At 41.1% G+C, this 15,815-nt stretch overlaps 1 protein-coding gene across 1 annotated transcript in view; it reads right to left on the minus strand.

The window, feature by feature from the left end:
- The window catches only part of efna3a (ephrin-A3a), a 78,676-nt gene extending 66,997 nt beyond the window's left edge, over nt 1-11,679 (minus strand). Inside the window, exon 1 of the mRNA XM_059350383.1 lies at nt 11,150-11,679. Coding sequence (XP_059206366.1) covers nt 11,150-11,259 — 110 coding nt within the window. The 5' untranslated portion in view covers nt 11,260-11,679. The remainder of the gene's footprint in view (nt 1-11,149) is intronic.
- Nucleotides 11,680-15,815: the final 4,136 nt, after the last annotated feature.

Consider the following 15,815-nt stretch of genomic DNA (forward strand, 5'->3'; position numbering starts at 1 on the left):
CAGTATGATGTGTTGAAGCTGCCCAATCATGGATCATGCATTTGCCACAATTCAAATAACGTGAAATGGTCGAAATGTGTCCACTGGTCGAGATTTGGCAATACAGTTACATGTAGTAACCATTTTTGCGTGATCTCATGCGCTCTCATGATCTTTCATAGTCTCATGATCTCGGATGGTTTACCAAGGCCTTGTGACCTCGCACATCCAGCTGCCTAAGCTTGTAAAGGCATGGTGACAAGCACGAAATGATGGCACTCTTCCTCTCTCCGTCCCTGAAATTATGAATGAAAGACAACAATAGCCCAGAAGAGCGGGTTTTCCCCAATGCACAAGTTAAACTTTTCATTCAAACGTAATATCGATGAGTGTGCACGTGAATATGGGGGTGCAAGTGTTAGTGACTGCCTTTGTGTCATGGATTGATTTGTGCAATTGAAAAAGTCAGAAGAGTACAGTGTATGTGTTTGTGCAAACATGTCTAGATGATTCACTTGAATGAATACCTAAAAATTAACTACAAAAATGCATTTTCTCAAAATCATGGCTCTGTCACAATGTGACAGTACTGACATCATAAAAAGGCTACAAATTTAGCTCTTTACAGCATTGTTTGAAACTCAAAATGTGTTTCAGATTCATTGTCATGAAAGAAATAGAGTTAGTCACAATTGAATTTACAGAACCACTAATGCATTGTAATATATACCAATACGATGAAATAAAATGATATGCACTGTGATAGAACATTAGGGCCATATCATCCACCCTTAAATCTAGTCATTAATAATGAAGCATTCAAAATGTAGTGATAACAAGCAAGGCGTCACCCCTCCTGATCCCTCTGCAAATCGACCCCCTACAGCTGTAATAAATGCAAATAACAGACTGCACTGTATGCTGTTTCTCTTACTAACACTACACACTGATCCAGAGAGAGGGGGCTGGGTAAAGGGACACCCCCCATTGACGGAGGATGCCAGTAGTGCGAGATGAGTCACGTATTGTCCATAGAAATCAATGGGTGAGAACACCAGGAAGGGGAAAAAAACACACGTATGTGAGTAGAGAGACATGATTATGCATGTGCCGTAGCTCATGTATTAACCATAACCAAATTTACACATCAAGGCGGCAAATGAATTCCAAATAGATTTTTGATGCAGACCAACACGAGACCTGATTAAATGATGAGGTTGAAGATATGGAAACACGGAACGGAAAGAAAAGAGCGCGTCGACACTGACAGAGCTGTACTCTGATCCACTGACTTTGTATTAAATATTCAGAGTTTGAGTGTGCCATTGTGACAATGACCCCTTTTAAAACATAAAATCTCCCATCACTACAACTTTCCTGCGCCGATTGTCCCCCATAAAATCAAGGGCAGAATCAAAGCTGTTCACAAGCTTCTCTTTTAGGTTTATGTTAGGTGGATTAAAGGTATCACATGTAACTTTTGCGCATTAAAATGTCTGAAATGACAAGACCTATGTGATATATTTTGTTGAGCTGCATAATTACATTAAACCTAGAGAAATTTTATCCAGTTTTGAGCAAAAGATTTTATGATACACTTTATAGATCTCTGTCATTTTTAACTTTATATTATGGATGAAGGTTTTTAAGTTTTCAGAGAAACAAGCTGACTAGGGATCAGCGTTTGGAACTACTCCAGTATGTATAAAGACATGCATACAAGGGCAAAATAAAAGATATATATACAGTACTATGCAAAAGCCTGTTTTGATAACTGACACTTTTATTTTGAAAGGACAAAAAGAGACTTCCTGACGATCATAAAACTTCCTAAACTGAGATTAAACTGTAAAGATAACGTTTAAGAGTTCACTGTTTTATGTTTTAGTCCCCGAAGAGACATGAGGTTAGTTTTCACAGTAATCTTGCATATTTAAGTGTGTTTTGTGTTGAATAAAGTTTTTGGATAAAAATTAAACCTAGTAATTCATGCTAGCAAGGTTTGATAAAGTATCTAGCATACTGTATCAAACCTTGCTAGCATGAATTACTAGGGTTTTTTTGCTCAAATTAATACTTAGTATTTCTGTGTGTTTTATAATTGTTATTGCAGCTTTCAGTTTGCAAACTGTAGCTTTATGCAACTTCACTCAGCTCATTGGATTATTCATGTACGGCCGCAGAACTGAACGCTCTGCCATGTTTCAGTTCAGTGAGTACTGATACGCAGTCATAGATCAAATTAAAATTAAAAAATAAACAGATAGAAAAAATTCCATGTGATCGACCAAATTCTTAACAACTATTAATCGATCATCCATTAATTATTCCCATCCCTAATCTTGACTTTAAGTTTTCAGAGAAACAAGCTGACCAAACATTGATGGCAGCTCAGCTCTCTGCCTCCTGGGGAAGTCCTGTGTCCACTGAACAGCTTCAGAGAAACACTGATGTTTAATAAACTGCTTTATCCAGTGTTTTTTCTGGTTGTTTTGGAGAGGAGGAGACTTCTGCAGATAATTAGAGGGAATCATAACCGGAAGAAACAGTGTCTCCAGTGACAGCAATGGTAGTTAAAACAACAACTCCCATAACCCCACACTAGGTCACAATGTCAGTCAGGCCATCGACACATAGCTAATTCTAGCATATGTTAAAAAAGTAGTCACAGCCCCTCAGTTAAACTTTACAAGCATAATTTCACACATTATTTCAATCACCTTAATTGGGATCTTTTCTGTCAGTCATGGTGTTCGCTAACTTAAGGTTAGCTTAGCGTCACAGGGGGAGACTGAGAGCAGGATAAATTTAGATTATCTTCTGTTTTATAATCAGACGTGACTCACCAGCAATGTAATGATTCATTTAAGAAGAAAGTGATTTCAGTAAGGCCACTATAATCACTGAGCTGCAGTAAATTTGTCAGATTTTCTTGATTCATTCATTATTTTTTTCATGCCTTGATTCTCATTTATTCAGTGTTATCAAAAGCAAAATGAGTTATATGTCTAATATAAAATGTGTACAGTTCTCCTATCATCATATGTAAGTAACTCTTAAAAGGGGTTTTGATAACTGATTGTTGCTTCCTGTATGATTTTATTTGTTGTTTTCGTTTTGATTATTCCATGCTTTTATTTTGGCGCTCCCGGACCGGAAGTTCGGGTTGTGTGTAAAACGGAGCAATTGACTTCGCACGGAGCAGACGATGACACAGAGGCCAGAGATCAATATAGCTCCGCGATTTAAGGATTTCACTAAATGTTTAAGCGCCTAGCTGGAACTGGGAACAAGGTGTGTTGAAAAGATATGTTTGCAGGGAGTTGTGTGTGTTTAATTAACTTTTTGTAGGAGAGTGTTTGTTTTCTCCATGCTAGTTTGTTGTGTTGCTGGTCAAGCTAATTGTTGCCTCTGTGGGGTGCTAGTGTGTGTGTATGTGGTGATGTTGGGCTGGAGGGATCCTTTGGGTCAGTCCATGGTTAAGCTGTCATTTTTTATATTTTTATGGTTTATTTGTTAGTAAGAGCTCATTTTGTTTTATCTGCCCTTAGCTCTTACGGTGATCCAGAACGGAAGGAGATTGTGTACAAAATCAAATCAAACGGCTGTACATAAATAAATACATCTGGAACCATCAGTATGCTTCACCATTGTCTGGCTGGGTTCGCTACATCATATATATTGTGTAGCACTCACTGGGAGTTTTTTATTGTTTATTGTCCCACTTAAATGGAGCAGTGAAGCTTTAGAAAAGTACTAATAGGCCTATACGACCCCCTCCCATACAATCCTGGCTTAAACATTGTGTGATGGCTCATGTGCACAGGTCATACAGCTTACAACAACAGATGCAAAAAAAAGTGTTTTACTTCAGGACTGTGTGTGTCTGCCTCACCAGGCAGGAGCAACTTTAATATCTGCAAATGTAGAATTTGAGCAGCACAGCCCTCCAGTTCGCTCACATGAATATAACTTTCATTTTTTCTTGGCAGTCGGTGGCTTCCCGTCCAATCCACTTACATCACACTTTCAAGCTCTAAAGACTTTGCTATCATATTTGTAATGGAACAGTTTCGCTTGAAGATGTACTGATTTAAATGTTCCCTCTAACAATATAAGAGGGATACATTAAGCCACTGGAGGTGGCTGCTGCTGCTGAAGGGTCAAATTACCTTTAGTCATTCTAGATGCACAGAGCACTAGAGAGAGATTTCAATTTTCTTCAAATATTCTCATTACAGAGACAACGGCTGCCAAAGGGTCTCAGACCTTCATATAATTACATCCTCAAAAGGAAAAATCTCAATTATAAGAGAATACCTAATTATTACGCTGCCCATATTCCAAATTGCCCTCGTATGAAAGGGAAACTGGAGCCGTATCATCCTCTAAGCTGTGAGGACAGTTTCCACTTCTCGTAACACCGCTGTTGTTAAGCACCCAAGAGCATTAGAGGGAAGACCTGTCACGGCTCAAGACCTGAAGGGAATGAACAGAGAACAAGATATGACAGAGCACAAACCTGTGTCCTCACTCGCTGCCTTTTTTATGAAGGGACACTGATAACTCTGAGGGCGCTGGTCGCTGCGAAATACCACCTCAATTGCCGTTCCTCAGAAGAGGCCTTCTGCTTCAATAACAAAACAAATTATTTTGACCAACCTCTGTGGCAGCCATATCGTTTTCCAGGCCATGTAGCGTAACAAGGCCCATTTCCCAAATAATCAAACTCCAGCCAGTGACCATCCACCTATCAACAGCTTTGATCTTTTTTCCTACATGGCAGCCATTTCCATCATAGCAGCAATGTAATTTCCCAGTGGGTAACGGGCACCGCGGTGCAGACTCCCAGTGTAATGTACTGTGGAGCTCCCATTCGGAAGTTGGAAAGCCCTCTTTGTAGAAAGCATTTGCATTCAAATCATTGAGTCTGAAATTGGTTCTACCTGGCTAGGATCAGGACTATCTCCTGTGGGTTCCCACTGCCAGTTAAGTGCAGTTTTTATAACCTTGGAGCACAAGGAATGCTAATCACTTTTGATGGCGTATGAAGGGCCTAACTATGTTTTTCTTTGGATTCCTCCTAAGAAAGTATCACCCTGCCTCACCTGGGGTAGCTCTCGATGAGTCTCATGAAACTTTCCCATCAGAACCCATGAACAGGCTATAATGGCCAGCCAACCCTGCCAATTCCTTATAATAATGAAGCTGAGCGGACACAGGGTGCCTCAGACCACTACGGGGACCAGAGAGTAGAAAGAAGTGGAAACACCAAGACGAGAGACTTTATTGTGTATTCAAAGTTTTCATCATTTCCCTTCGGTTCACATCTATTAAATTCCAGGTTGATTAGGTGTCTCCTCCTGAAGTTTTATCTGTATCCGCACCCATCTTTTAATTTAACTCACGTTCACTGCACTGTAGAGTCAAATTAGTGTTTACCAAGAGCAACAGCCATTAAAATAAATGTGCTCCTTATTTTTCTCTGCAATTATTTCCACATAACTTTGACTGGAAGTGTGGAGAATTCTTAACAATGCATCTCAAATATAAACAACGATAACGAGTCCTGCATGGGTCCAGCTTTTGTAGACCTGCAGCCACCCACGCCCATAAAGCTCAGTACCAGAACCCCACTGTTACGCCCAGGCCACACTGCCTGCAGAATCCCTTCATTTGTTACACAAGGCTTTTATTATTCTGAAACATTTCCAGGACTATGTTGTGGAAAATGTAGTTACACGGCATAAATTAGCTGAGTACCAGCTTTTTATTGTGGAAATACGACGTTACATTCTATTATTTTTTATTACAATTATTGGCATTTTGATGGCGGGTAGCTCCACAGCAATGTCGTCTGTGTCGCTGCGGTTCAGGGAGGTGGTTGTAAGCTCTGGTTATTTTTGCCTTTATCATCCAATTTAATGTACCAGCTTGCAGCTAGCTTGTATCACTGTCGGATCAGTGATGGCCCATTATTTTTGCCTTTTCACAATAAAACAAATATTGGTAGCAGCTGCTTTAGATGTTAAAATCTTATTACAATCATCTTGATTCCTGATTCCTGCAGAAAAATAAATGGTTCTCAACTGCTGCCCGTCTACAGTTCGTCCATTTTTACCCATACCTATATATTAATGTGTTTTTTACTTTTACTTTATCGGGTTGCCCATTGTGCACCTGTGGATTCCCGACAGTGCAGGACTCTGGAGAGTACTATTTTTATTTAGCTTGCTTTGAAGTGTTAAGCAGGTGAGCAGTGAGACATTTGGTAGAAATATATATACTGTATGTTTTCACCTCACCTTTGAATCTGCAAAGCAGGCAGAATTTAAACATGCACTCTGCTGAAAACCTTTCATTTTTATCTGGTGGAGGAATAACTTACAGTTTGTTTAGGTCCTTCAGATTCAAAAAACATGTTTTTCTTTAATCTGTGCTCAGCCTCATATTTCTTTAACCTTTGTCTTCTCTGCTGTTGCTTCTGCTTCTGCTGCTGCTGCTGCTGCTGCTGCTGCTGCTATACCCAGACCTTGTTTAGTGTAGACGTTGAAGGCCTCCATGGACCATGAACCCCGGAGCAATGACTGACAAGCCCTTAATAATCAATTCTCGAGCATGCTGTTCCAAAGCAATACTTCATCTTAGCTTCCTGAGCGGAGCACCGAATACTTCATGGAAATTTACTGACACCGTGAAATCCAATTAAAAATGCATTTGGACATTGATCACCTGATGCACCCAGATTGATTGCCGCTCAGAAAGCAAGCTTGTAGTGTTTCTCTTCGGCCAGGGTCCATTCACCTCTCCATACCATATAAATGTATTGATCCGCTCGCCCACTCTTGGATCCATATGAACCATTAAACATCCTTTCAGTGTTTCACCATCCATTTATGTGACTCATAGCAGATTCCTATGAGCTAAAAATGACTAGCACACCACTTAGCAAACCAATAAGCGTTGAGACACTGCTGCGGATCTACGGCATAATGAATCCAGGTGATAATGTCAAGTTAACTATCTATTTAAAAGCGTTGTTCATCAAACTGATCTTCTGGATGTCTGGGGCTAATAAAGAATATAAAGCATTCAAATGCTCACAAACAACTTGGATTGTTGGAGAATGAAACACCTAATCACAGACGGAGTGACATGTTTAATTCAAAAACGTTCAAAAGGTCGATTTGCACTTTTCAATCAGTGGCATTCACAGGTTTTCCTTTAACAAAACTGCAACCACAGAAAAAACTACATGCTATCTAATGCTGTTTGTATAGTACAATGAATGTGAAAGACTAGATTCAATGGCAGTGAATAAGACGCATTTGTATGCAAAATTGCCGAGACAGCCCTGAGACGGAGCCGCGGGCAGACGGACGTGCATGTAATCAGGTATCAAATCGGCTTGTCTCCTGTACGCTCGGCGTTTCGCAGGGCAGAGGGGCAGGTGAATGGCGGGTGCTATTGTCTCTGAGCATCGGTCCACATGAATGACCCAGCCTGTGTCCACATTAGCACGGATCAACTCCCGTGGGTATCATCTCGTCAGAAAACAGCAGCTGCAACACATTCACCCAAATAACCTAACTTCCATATCCGGTAAACCCGCGCTCCCTTTCACCCTTCCTGACTTTTGGCAGACTCAATCAATCTTTCCCTCGCTTTCTTCCTCTGTAAGGCTGCTCCACTTTCCACCTTTCCTGCGTGTTCTCCCTCCAATCTCTCCATTACGCCCACCTCTTCCCTGCAGTAATGTTCTTCACACTTTGCATCCTTCGCTTTCCCTCCATCTATTTTCTGATTTCTCCTTCTCCATCACCTTCCCCATCACTCTTTTCTCCATTTCTCAGTAACAGTTTCCTCTACTGCAACTAAATATCTTCAAACCTTTCCCTGTAGGGTTTCAGGGTTCTCCTCTGCCCCGCAGGGAAACACCTCCGACTCTAGCTGGGTCTGCACACACCCACACACACAGACCTGGCGGTTAATGAGCCTGTTGAGTAAGACGGCACCTCGACTAAACATTGATCACCAGGACTCTGTACCTCGAACTCTCAGCGAGGCTATTTGTCAAGGTGATAATTTATTTTGTAGCACCAGATATGGTGTGGGTTGATTTTTCTTCATGTGTTCTAGGGGCCAGGAAGACACCGTTTCAGGTCCAAATCAGGGTTATAATGTGTAGCATGAAACACACAGAGCTGTAACTCACTGTGGATCAGCCACAAACGGCGAAAGAAGCCTTTCATCTTGCTGAGCAGGCGAGGGAACGGCGATTTAGCGAAAAGATGTGTGGCCCTTTTTCAAACTCAATTCCCTGCTATTCCTTCCCACGGCCGTGCAAAGGCTTTTTACTCTGGTGTCCTGCTAAGTTGTAAGCATTGGTAGACACACTGTGTGACTTATAGGAGAGTGGGAGAGTGAATGAGAGCTGCGCTGTTGTTTTGATCATGCTGACATGGGGTGCCCAATTATGGAGATGCGGTGTGTCTAACCAGTGAGGCCAAACACCTGATGGGAGGAGGTGGCAGGAGCATGGGACGTTGCTTGTGGGTAGGCGAGGCTACCGCAGTGCACCGCTGCTCCTGCGTGCTCTCAAGATGTTTCACATCTCCCCCCTCTAATTGGCAGATGGCCTCAGATGCGAGATGATTTAATGGCCTGCGTGTGTGTTTTTTCCTGCCTCAGTCAGCCATTAGCAGGGACATCTGTAACGAGTTGGCCAGGCGCACTGCTGAGAGCGGAAGCTGAGAGCAACACTTTCTAATGGGGGGTAGTGCGATCGTGACGGACTTGGGCGGTAATCAAAGCACTATGAGCTATATCTTTGGGTTATGATAATCGAGACATCTCGCTTTCGAATTGTCCGTGGCGGAGGAAAAAGCTTTAATAAATCGTCTGATGTTGTTTACTTCACAAAGGCTGCAACAAATCAAACAGCACATTTTTACCGGGTATCAACTGTGTGACAATCCCCTTTTGACTTTCAATACACCAGAGCAAGACATTTCTAGCTGCGCATTATCATAAAAAGCCATTTTCATGGCTTTGGCACAAACAGCTTGGCTTCCAAGTGATCCCATTCCTTGCAGCTGTGCCGTAACCATCTGCGCTGAATGCTGCGCTCAAGGGTAAAACATTAAGGCCCCAACCAGAGTTTGGCCCTAAAGGCCTGAGCTTTCTGGCTCTCTGTCACTGCCTTCACTTTTTACAGCTCCCTCCTGAGTTTTCGTCTCTATAACCAGAGCTGGATGAGGGGAAGGAGCTGCACCGTTGAACAAGCGAGGCCTTCAGCTGGTCCTCTATGCATGCCGACGGAGTGGTGGAGAAGTGGCCCCAAGCCTGAGGCCTTTTAAATCTTGATGGCCATCAGTATTCTTGCCATAGCCTCTGAGGATTTGTCTGCTACCTGCAAACTGGGTCAATTTTTGCATTATTTTAGAGATTTGTATCTCACTGTGGAGAAAGGAAAGGTTTTGCACATGCAGGCATGTAGACCCACACCTGCACTTTGTCTCCCTCCCTGCCTACCTGCCTCTCTCTCACACTCACACAGTATTCGGAATTCATTAATATCAGCACATATTTGTCATTTTAACACATAAATGTCAATTTAAAGCCACAAAATGTGCTAACACTGCAATGAATGACTACCATATCCATGCTGTGAAAATCACTTTAGACTGAGCACACAGCGAAAGACTAATTAACATTGATAGATCGGACTAATACTGATTATGACACTCAAAAAAAAACCTGTGCACTTTAACGGAGCTTCAATGCAAGTATCAGTTAATATACCACTTTTCTATTCACATCACACTAACGGGATTAGCTGCAGTCATAAATCTAAAATAGTTCTGAATGTGACTGCCATTCACACATTAACATTAATGAGGAAGTGACAGAGCTGCAGCAGCACCTTGACTTTTCCCATCAGGTTTTATAGCAGTTTTCTCTCTGTTTGACTTGAGGAAACCTTCAAATATTTCAATTACCCCACATCCACGTAGATTCAAATTACTTTCATACAATTTCTAATCATCTACTGTATGTGTACTCTCTAGCTGAGAGCCTGGGAGGTGAATGAGGGACCGGGAGCAGATGGGGGGGCGGTAATGAGATGCAGAAAAAAGGGAATTGAGGGGGACAGGCCGGCTGGTGAGACACAGTAGAAAAATAAGAGAGGGAAGAAAATAACCAAGTATGAGATACAGAGAGGCGATAGGAGAGACCCGTGTCTGAGGTGCATACAAATGGACAGAGGAGGAACACAGATAGAGAAGGGGGAGGAGGGGGGGCATGGAGGGAGGTTGTGTGAGGAGAGGAGATAAAAGAATGTGAGAAAGATGGATTCACTGTTGGCTAATGAGAAGACAAAGGCAGTAGAATCCACATCGATCTCTGCCCCACAGCAAGCCGGCTTTATAGCTCACAGGTAGAGAGAGATAGCAGAGCCTGGGGAAGCTTACCTGAGGTAAGCAACCTTACTGTTGTAGGAGGAAGTCCAAGGATAGGCTCAGTGTGTGTGTGTGTGTGTGTGTGTGTGTGTGTGTGTGTGTGTGTGTGAATACATTAACGTGGTTTGTGTGGCAAGCATACTTATTTATAGTGAGCGTACATACTCAGAGCAGATCTATGGAAGTTTGAGGTTTTGAATTATGTATTTTTGGCAGGTATAAGGTGACGGAGGACACAAACGTGCACGCAGGGGGACAAAAAAATAAAAAGATGACTGCTTAAATGAGTCATTACTGTGAAGCAGATGATGGACTAAATGTGAGATGGAAATCAAATATTTATACAGTAAGCACTCTGTATGCAGGGCGGAGAGAAGGAACATTGTGGGAACACTTTCCCTCCTGAGATGCATTCATGTCCTCTGATTAAATGGGAAAGACGAGAAATTTGAGGGTAGAAATTAAAAGGCATGAAAAGAAACAAGTGAGACAATTGTTGACTATCAGGTTGATTTAAAACTGGAGAAAAATGCATTATTGTATTAATATCTTTCTGTGGTGTGTCAAGGTCTTAAACAAAAGAAACGCTGCAGAGGGCGACCACTGCGTTGTAAACAAGTTCTCAGCACAGGTGCGCATCAAACAAAGAGGGAGCACAAGTTAATTTGCTGTTAACACGGACGGTGCTGCTGCAGAGAGCCACTTACAGTATGTTTGAGCTGTTCCAGTACACCGCATGCCGGTCGCTGGCTCTCGACAGGTGCAAGTTTGTAAGCGCCAGCGTGATGAGGCTGAGAGAAAACGTTGCGAGAGCCATAATCCCCTCCGGTGCTCGTCCAGCCCTGGATCCCCTCTCTCTTCCTTCTGCGTCCCCGCTCCTTCTGTCCCAGGCGACGTGTCGTTCACAACATCCCAGCGGTCAAAAAAAAAAAAAAAGCCTTTTCAACTTCCCAGTTACCTAACAACGGGTTGAATGAGGGTGACTTCTGAGTGGTTACGTGTTCTTCAACTCAAATCCCATTGCGACGAGACCCATTTGGACACTTGTGCTAAATCTATCTGGACTTCTTCTCCGCTGCGCACTTTTCTAGTCTTGTTTTGTTTTCATTAAAGAAGAAGAAGAACACAGGTGATGTTAAGGCAACGCACACAGCTGACAGCTGAAGTCGGTGTTTGTTGTTCTTTGCACAGCTTTGAAGCGGCTGGATCTCCGTTGAAAGGTTTGTGTACCTTGCGATCCTCTCATCATCATCACCACCAGCAGCAGCAGCAGCCACACGCTGCGCACACAACGCTACAAACCCGCCCTCTGATGGCCGAGATGCGCTCACATGTCCATCTATGCTGCTGCCCCGCCCCTCGGAACATGCACCGTTTGTGTGTGCGTGTGTATGTGTTTGTGCCTTGGTGACTATGCCAGAAAATGTTATCCTCTATATTAATACAATAGAAATAAGTCGTGATCATTTTTAACTGTACACATTTCTTGTTTAGAGTTTAGATTTAAGATCATCATTAAAAAATAACAGATATAACCCATAGGAACCTATGGTGACACCCATGTGACAAACACTTTAAATCTTCTAGAATCTCCCATAGTCAGCTTTATGCTTCACCTTAACTCATTAAATCCCTAAGCGACACATACTCAACACCCTGGTGTGGTGGTTATGTGACTGTGACAAGAAGTTACTTCTCCAAAATGTGTGTGTGACTGGAAACAGAAATGTGAAAAAGTAGCTTATTTCAAAAATTATTTTTTGTTAGTAGGCTAAGTTTAAACCCATTTAACAATTCTAATCCGTTAATATGGTGTCCTGTATTGCATTAAATTGTTCTGACCATATTTCCTGAACAAATTAAAGTCACAATTTTGATATATGTTATGGAGATGCAAACAAAAAGGCAAATGGTTATTTGTTTTTATTTATTATTAATTTATCATTATTTTGTTACTTAAAAACTAATCTGAAAAATATTTTATTGTTAAACAGCACTATTAATGTAACAATTTTAATATATGTTGTGGAGATGCAAAAGAAAAAGCAAATTTGTGTTTCTGTAAGCAGAAAATGTGTGTGTATTTTTTTAATTTTAAAATAAGAAATACTATAAACATAAATACCATAAACACCCATTGTAACGTATATGTCACATCACAGATCTTTGACATTTAGGGGTAGTATTTTTCTTAAAAAACGTGTTCTACGTGGTCCACTTATAGAACACATCCTTTAAGGATAACTGGGTCTAGGTTCTTATGGGTTAAGGTATGGTGTAGGGGTACAGGCTTATTTATCAGCCAATAACTTTCACAAAGCATAAAATATGTTAGAAATACAGCACATCATTTCTAAAAGGTTGTTTTAATCTCTAATTACGACGTTGGGGGAGCAATTACTTCATGCTGAAAGAATTTAAACCACAGCTAAGCTACTCTTGGGAGAAATCTAGTTACTTAGAAAAGTAGTTCAAACTAAAGTAAAACAAGACTAAGTCAAAAACTAGATGGATTGGTCAATGCAATTTTAAGATTTTGTGAGCACTGTGTTACAGGAATAGTTAATGGTAGTGTGTATTATGTGAATATTTTGGATATTAGTAGGTAGTATGCTTTTGCCCCATTAATGAAAACAAGTAATAATATGCCTAATGATATAATAATGCTTGAGCCCGAATAATTACCTTTGAAATTTAATGAGTGAAGTAAAAGCAGTGTCATTATGAGGCCAATACACAGTACGATCACTCACTCAGGCACATACAGACCCTTGTGTAGGACGGACCTAGGCAGTCAGCCAAAAATCATTCATTTAACAATATATACTGTATGTCATATGAAATTACAACACAATATAATACAAGCTTCACGTGCCAGTAAAAAATGACACTAAATTGAGTTTATTACAATGAGTGTCTACTTGTTCACAGGTCTTACAAAAACCAAAAAAATAAAAATACCACACTACTCATGGTTAAGTGCAAGTATGTCAGCTTTGGTTTTGTATACAATGTCAATCACTCAGAAGGTAGTGTCCTGCTAGGATGTACTTAAGTAGCCAAATATCTTGCCATAAATTCTCTGAACATTTGTTAAATATTCTTGAGGTTTATCCATGATGATGCAAGCATACTTACTTATAGCAAGCGTACATACTCAGAGCAGATTTATGGAAGTTTGAGGTTGTGGACTATGTATTCTTGGCAGGTATAAGGTGATGGAGGACACAAACGTGCACGCAGGTGGGGAAAAATGTAAAGATGACTGCTGTGTGAGCACCGAGCAACACTTGTCCTTCTGCACATGCTCTACACAAAGATTAAAGGTCATGTGTGTGGTGGTGGCTGCCTGCTGAAAGCATTGCCTGGACATGCCCTCACAGCAATCTTATTTATGACAGGGTTTTTTTTGTGTGTACTTTATCTACTTACTATTCTATTGTTCCACCTATACCTGCCCAGGGACTATGGGCAGAATAGAGCAATTTTGCTAAAACCTGGTGCAATCTTTCCTTGTTTCAGTCAATGGTTTATGTGCACTGTCCCTGTTTAAATAAAAGAAAGATTACATTACATTTCCTTCATGGCCAAAAAATATTTGCAGTCTTAATTGTTATCTACACAAATCTTTTGTAATTTAACTACTTGAATAATTGAATTTTTGCAGTAGCTTGCTGGTAGTTCAACTACATTCATATTTGCAGAGTTAAACTATTATTTTTATAACATGCAGTTCACTACACCCCAACACTTAGCACAGGTTTGGTTCAGGGTTGACTTTGGGATTAAAGTGGGAGCACACTAGAAGACTCCAATCCTCAGCAGCTGTGAAATGACTCACTATCACACGTTTAATCATTATCATAGTTAATTACAAGCACACCTTTTCAATTTCTGTCAACAACTAGAAAAAAATAGAAGCTGTGTGATAAACAAATGTTTGACAAGTTAAAGGGAAACTTGATGATGTGCAGGCCGCTGTCTATGCTACACCGATAATGGCCCCACTAGGGTTCGTGATGGACGGTAAGCTATGATAGGTCAAGATCCACTGTGGGTCTACCATGTAATCACAGAAACCAGACTCTATAATCGCTAATCTGAGACCAACGAAAGTGTCTGCCACGTCCTACAGCTTTCTGAGACATTTTATTGACCAGGACTTGCTTTCTAACATTCTGTCTACAATCAGTCTGCATGTTCATAGACACACAATGCACATTGGTTCCTATACGCCGCTATGATCCGGGTGTAGAATAATCAAGCACAAACTCCGGCCTGTTCTCCCATCGAAAACGTCAATTTAGGTTGTCTGTACAGGCAGCGAAAAACAAGCAATATTGACGTATTTCACCGACCACTGCAATGCGTCCACTGGCATCTTGCTGACGTAGTAGTGACTGACGAAAGCCAATTTAAAATGGCGAATGTCTCTATGAGCTGGCCACGATACGTACATATTTGCCATTATACGTACCTACGTGCTGTAATTTCTGGTACTGACACATGACAACCTGCCGTATGTTGGAGAACTTGTTAACAAACTAATAATAGCTGCAGCCATTTACACACATTTACGAATGAGACTTCGATTATTCGGCACGAGTGTCTCATTAATCCATTCGAATGCTAACTACTTCCAAAACCATGTGCCAAAACAGATACAATTTCGCTAAAATATAACTAATGAAAAAACTTCTTCCAATACTGTCTCTTGCTTGTGCAGGCATGCTAAATCTGGACCTGGATGAACTTGCAGTGCACCAGTGTGAGACACTACTGGTAGGAGTGTATTAATTAGCTAGATTTCAGCAAAAACCCATGTGTTTGGGAAGTGCTGGTGAATGAGATTTGGGTTACACAAGTTGTGTAAAAGTTTGAAGACGGATGTTTTGCTGCTGTTAAATGCGGCTGCCGTTTACTTCTATTCATCAAGGATTTAATTGGTTTTTGGATTCTTTATTCACCGTGGAGGCATGCGACAAAAAAAAACAATTTTTCACAAAATCAAGGTAACACAGGGTGAGTAACTGATATACATATGGTCATTTCTTAAGGGTGAGGTATTCCTTTAAGGGTTAAAGCGAGAGCTGGGATTTTGATTAATATTAGAAAATTAATACAGTCGGCGGAAGGCCATCACAAGTATAGTAATAACACATGTGTCTGAGTAATTAAGTGTGTGCGTGTGTGTGTGTGTGTTTCTCAGTGAAATACAGACTGAGGGAGAGTGCATGAAAATTTGGAGACTTTAATTAACCTGTTTAATTTCGCCTGTGGTGGTTTAACCACTCTATCTAGCCTAACGGCAGCCCGCAGTATTAATGGCTCAGTTAATTCCAAATATTAAGCATTAGCCTCGGTTTGATTAAC

This window comes from Centropristis striata, chromosome 14, assembly GCF_030273125.1.
Source record: "Centropristis striata isolate RG_2023a ecotype Rhode Island chromosome 14, C.striata_1.0, whole genome shotgun sequence".
Lineage (NCBI taxonomy): Eukaryota > Metazoa > Chordata > Actinopteri > Perciformes > Serranidae > Centropristis > Centropristis striata.